Raw genomic sequence first — 3966 nt, 5'->3', positions numbered from 1 at the left:
TTTCTGGTGAACCGTGGCATAATGTGCGCTGTAAAAACCCAATTTTTTACTAGTGAATCAATAAGACATTAATTGATACATTGTTCAATTTTATTTTATAAAGGCTAGTTGAAAATATAAAATAAATATATATATATATATATATATATATATATATATATATATATTTATATATGGTTTTGGATTTTTGGATTTTGAATATTTTGAATTCGGTGGTCGATTTATTCATGTTTGGAGAGGGAATATTGGTTTGCTAAGTTAGTTTTGAAAGAAAGACGAGGAATGAACAAAAGTTTGAAAAGGGAAAGAAAAATATTAGCCAAGATTAAAGGTGGAGTTTTCTTGAACCGAATAGAACTTTGTAGCCTAATAGAAAAGGTGGACTTGATCTCTCGAAAATCCTTCTATGTTAAGAAGTACCACCAAGGAAGAAAAGGAAGAGAGACATACCTTCAATTCCAATAAGCCTGTATATTAAATTAAAGAGAAAACTACTTTTCACCAAACTCATCCTCATGTATTGAACAAAATCAAGTTATGCACAAAGCGCAATTGACTTTATACATCATGTTTATATGATAAAAGACTTAAGACATTTATAGTCTCTTTAAGTATTTCTTAAAAAGATGAATATTCAATTTTCAGGATCACAACATTTATTCATTTCATTTATCAACACAGTTTTTAAGACATTTAATTAGCTTATCCTACTTTTTACTTTTTATTTTTATCAAACTAATTCATGAAGAAGAAAATTATTAAAGATGATAAAAAAATACAAAAAAAATTATAAAAAGATAAAGAACCTTTTATCAATTCGTTAAGCAGTTATGACTAGTTTCCCTCCCCTCTTCATTCGTAGTTGACGAAGGCATTAGTCATCATTTTGTTTGTTAAATTTTATTAATGTTATACTAAAAAGCCTTGGCCACAAAGATACCGTAGTATATTCTCTCCAATTAAAATGACAGATAATTATAAGCTTTAAAGCTTCAATAATTATGTTGTACATCTCAAAGCTTATCGTGACCAAGGGTAGTTAAGCTACCTTCGCAAAGGGGGCATTTTACCCTCGTTAATGTTTATCACAAAATGAAATTCTAAATAAGAGCCAAGCCCGTTTGGTGAGCCATTTCATTCATATACAAAATACTATCATTAAAAGAAATATGGTCAAAGTATTTTGCACATTTCTATATACACGCAATTGCAAACCAAACATGTTAAATCTTATACTACTATCGCTCTTGCTTTGAATTGCTTTCTTATTCTTTTGAAAATGCCTTTTCTTCTCTCACTCTAGAAGAAAAGCGATATAACATATAGATTCAAAGACTTTCCAATCCCTTCGAATAAATAAATGAACCACCGTCACAAAGAGCAAGACGACTCAGCAACAAACATTGAAAGTAAGACAAATAACTCCAAATAAACTTTTTCTTTTTCCTTCTCTCTCAAATTACTATTATGCCACAGGTCGATTTGGAGACGCTGGTTTCCGCCTGCAGCGGCGGTTGCTCTGACCAGAAAATCGCCTGTGCCGACAACGACCATCCAGACTTGCCGCCGGAGTCCTTCTGGCTCTCCGGTGACGCCGAGTACGACTGGTGGGACCGCAACGCCGTTTACCAGAGGAACGAATCCACTAAAGGAAACTCAATTTCCTCCACGAACCTCAACCCTAGCTCTAACAACAACTCGCAGCGATTCTCCAAGAATCTGAAATCCAAAGCCGCAATTATCGGCTTGCCGAAGCCGCAGAAAACCTCCTTCGCCGACGCAAAATGCCGTCGCAATCACCGACTTGCAAACGCCAGGCTCTTCCCCAAGCGGAGCGCGTCTGTCAGCGGAAAATCGGAAAACTCCCTCGTTGAACCCTCGTCGCCGAAGGTCTCCTGCATAGGGAGAGTGCGATCCAAGCGAGACCGCAATCGGACACTTAGAACGCGCCAGAGATCAATCTCCTCCACCGCCACCGCCACTACCTCAATCGCCGCCGTTACCATCACGCGGCAAAAGTCTAAGCGGAGCCAGAGGAAGAAGGCTGGATTCTTCGCAAGCGTTCGTGCTATATTCCAAACTGGTCGCAGGGGAAAACCAGTTCAGAAACCGGACCTTCAGCCTGGGGATTCTTCTTCGAAGAAGAAATGGAGCTATGGCAAGAAAACGAGGGGAAGCACTGGTGGCAGCACGGGGAGCCGCAACGACGATTTGTTAGAAGAATCGTTCTCGAGTGAGCCGCGCGGTTTGGGTTCCGTGAACCGGTTCGTGTCGGGGAGAAGATCGGAGTCGTGGGTAGTTGGTGAGTCCGAAATCCACGTGTCTCATTAGGATTCGCTTTTTTTGTCTGCTGTACAATTTTGGTGACGGCTGCGGTGGGCCCTGACATTTTGAATATTGGTTAAAGGGATGACGTGGCAAATTGAATAACGGTATGAACGCTATATTATACTGCAATGTATGTAATTTAGGTTGACGGTAAAAGTAAGCGTGATTGAATTTGCCGCTGCTGTCTTTTTTTGTTCCTTTCTGTTCCGGCGATGACAACGACACCGTGGTGTAAATATGATTAGTGTAACGTGCCTTTTCACAAAGGAAAAACTTCTTTTAAAAAATGGTTATCAAAATATTATTCTCCTTTGCAAATGTGCAGCCTTTATCTATCCTTGCAGTAGTTATCTTTCTCAGAGTATCCATACTTTTCAGTTCTCCTATCTCATTAATAAACATTAATTTTTAATAATATTTTATTCCTAATTTCGTTAATCTTATTAATAATTCATTTAAATATAAATATTTTATTATTGAAAATAAATTATTATATAGCTGTTTGTAAAAGTATAAGTCAAAAGATTATTTTATCTTCTAAAATGGTTATAATAAATGAGAAGGGTTATCTTATTTTTTTATAAATATTTTTAAACAATATTATACCGGAGTCCGACCATTCATCATTCAATCTAAGTTTAGAATTCTGACTTCGAGAAGTTGATTTGTAGTCAGGAAATTAATTAAAATAGATTATTAGAAGAGGATAGGAAGATTGGACTTTTAGTGACCTTTTTCACGTAAAAAGTAAGTATTATTCATAATTGTTGTTCATATAAATTGTTTGTTGATGTTGTAAAATAAACGTTCAAACCTCTTTTTGGTCTTTAAGTTATGAGCGAATCTTCAGTTTAGTCCGTTTTTAAAAATGTAAACCTTTGGTTCCTAAGTTATAAAAAATGTATCAAAGGAGTCCTTTTTTATGTTTATAGTCAAAGTACAAAGAGCAATCTAAAGTGCTGTTATGATTAAGAAACAAATCAGAGCAATCTAAAGATGTAGCAGTTGTTAAGAAACAATCAAAAACAGTATTTCAAGTCAAAAAAGGACTCATTTGATACATTTTTTATAACTTAGGGACCAAAGATTTACATTTTTAAAAATGGAGACTAAACTGAACATCCACTTATAACTTAGGAACCAAAAAGAAGTTTAAACCTAAAATAAATGTCATTCCTATAGCGCATTGATGCATATAAAGTAAACAATAAAATATAAACCTAATTTCACTATTTAATGAATTTGATTTATAATATTACCCGAAAATAATACCTATTTAAATTTGTGCAAAAGGTTAGAAATAATAGAAAAGGCTTAAAATATTAAATATATATATATATATATATAAAAGGATATGTTGATTATTTAATATTTCGAATGGGATAAAGGTTAACATCTAAAGTCTAAATGCTATTTAGAAAGTGAGTTTTTATTGGTTTAAATTGTTCACATGGTATTTATAGCAGATACTCCGATGTTAAAGTTAATTTAACGTTTGATAGTTGTTAAGTAATATAAACGAGTAAGTCTGAATATCGTTTTCTCAAAAGACTCTTAGGCCTTAACTTTCATGTAACCTAATCGCGTAAGACTTGAGAAAAGAGAATTAATTTGGTGGTGATATGCAAAGAACAAAAA

The 3966-nt window shown here is 34.4% G+C and overlaps 1 protein-coding gene across 1 annotated transcript; it reads left to right on the top strand.

The window, feature by feature from the left end:
• The first annotated feature begins 1155 nt into the window (after positions 1–1155).
• LOC106771303 lies at positions 1156–2646 on the top strand. Its single transcript, XM_014657257.2, has one exon. The coding sequence runs from the start codon at positions 1468–1470 to the stop codon at positions 2329–2331; it is 864 nt and encodes a 287-aa protein (XP_014512743.1). The 5' UTR covers positions 1156–1467; the 3' UTR covers positions 2332–2646.
• The last annotated feature ends 1320 nt before the right edge of the window (positions 2647–3966 follow it).

This window comes from Vigna radiata, chromosome 8 (assembly GCF_000741045.1).
Source record: "Vigna radiata var. radiata cultivar VC1973A chromosome 8, Vradiata_ver6, whole genome shotgun sequence".
NCBI classification, from domain to species: Eukaryota; Viridiplantae; Streptophyta; class Magnoliopsida; order Fabales; family Fabaceae; genus Vigna; species Vigna radiata.
The sequence above is the reverse complement of the archived record's forward strand: the minus strand, read 5'-3'. Positions and strand labels throughout refer to the sequence as shown.

Coding starts and splice junctions, on each gene's coding strand:
- LOC106771303 (XM_014657257.2), top strand. CDS start 1,468: ATGCCACAGGTCGATTTGGAGACGCTGGTTTCCGCCTGCAGCGGCGGT.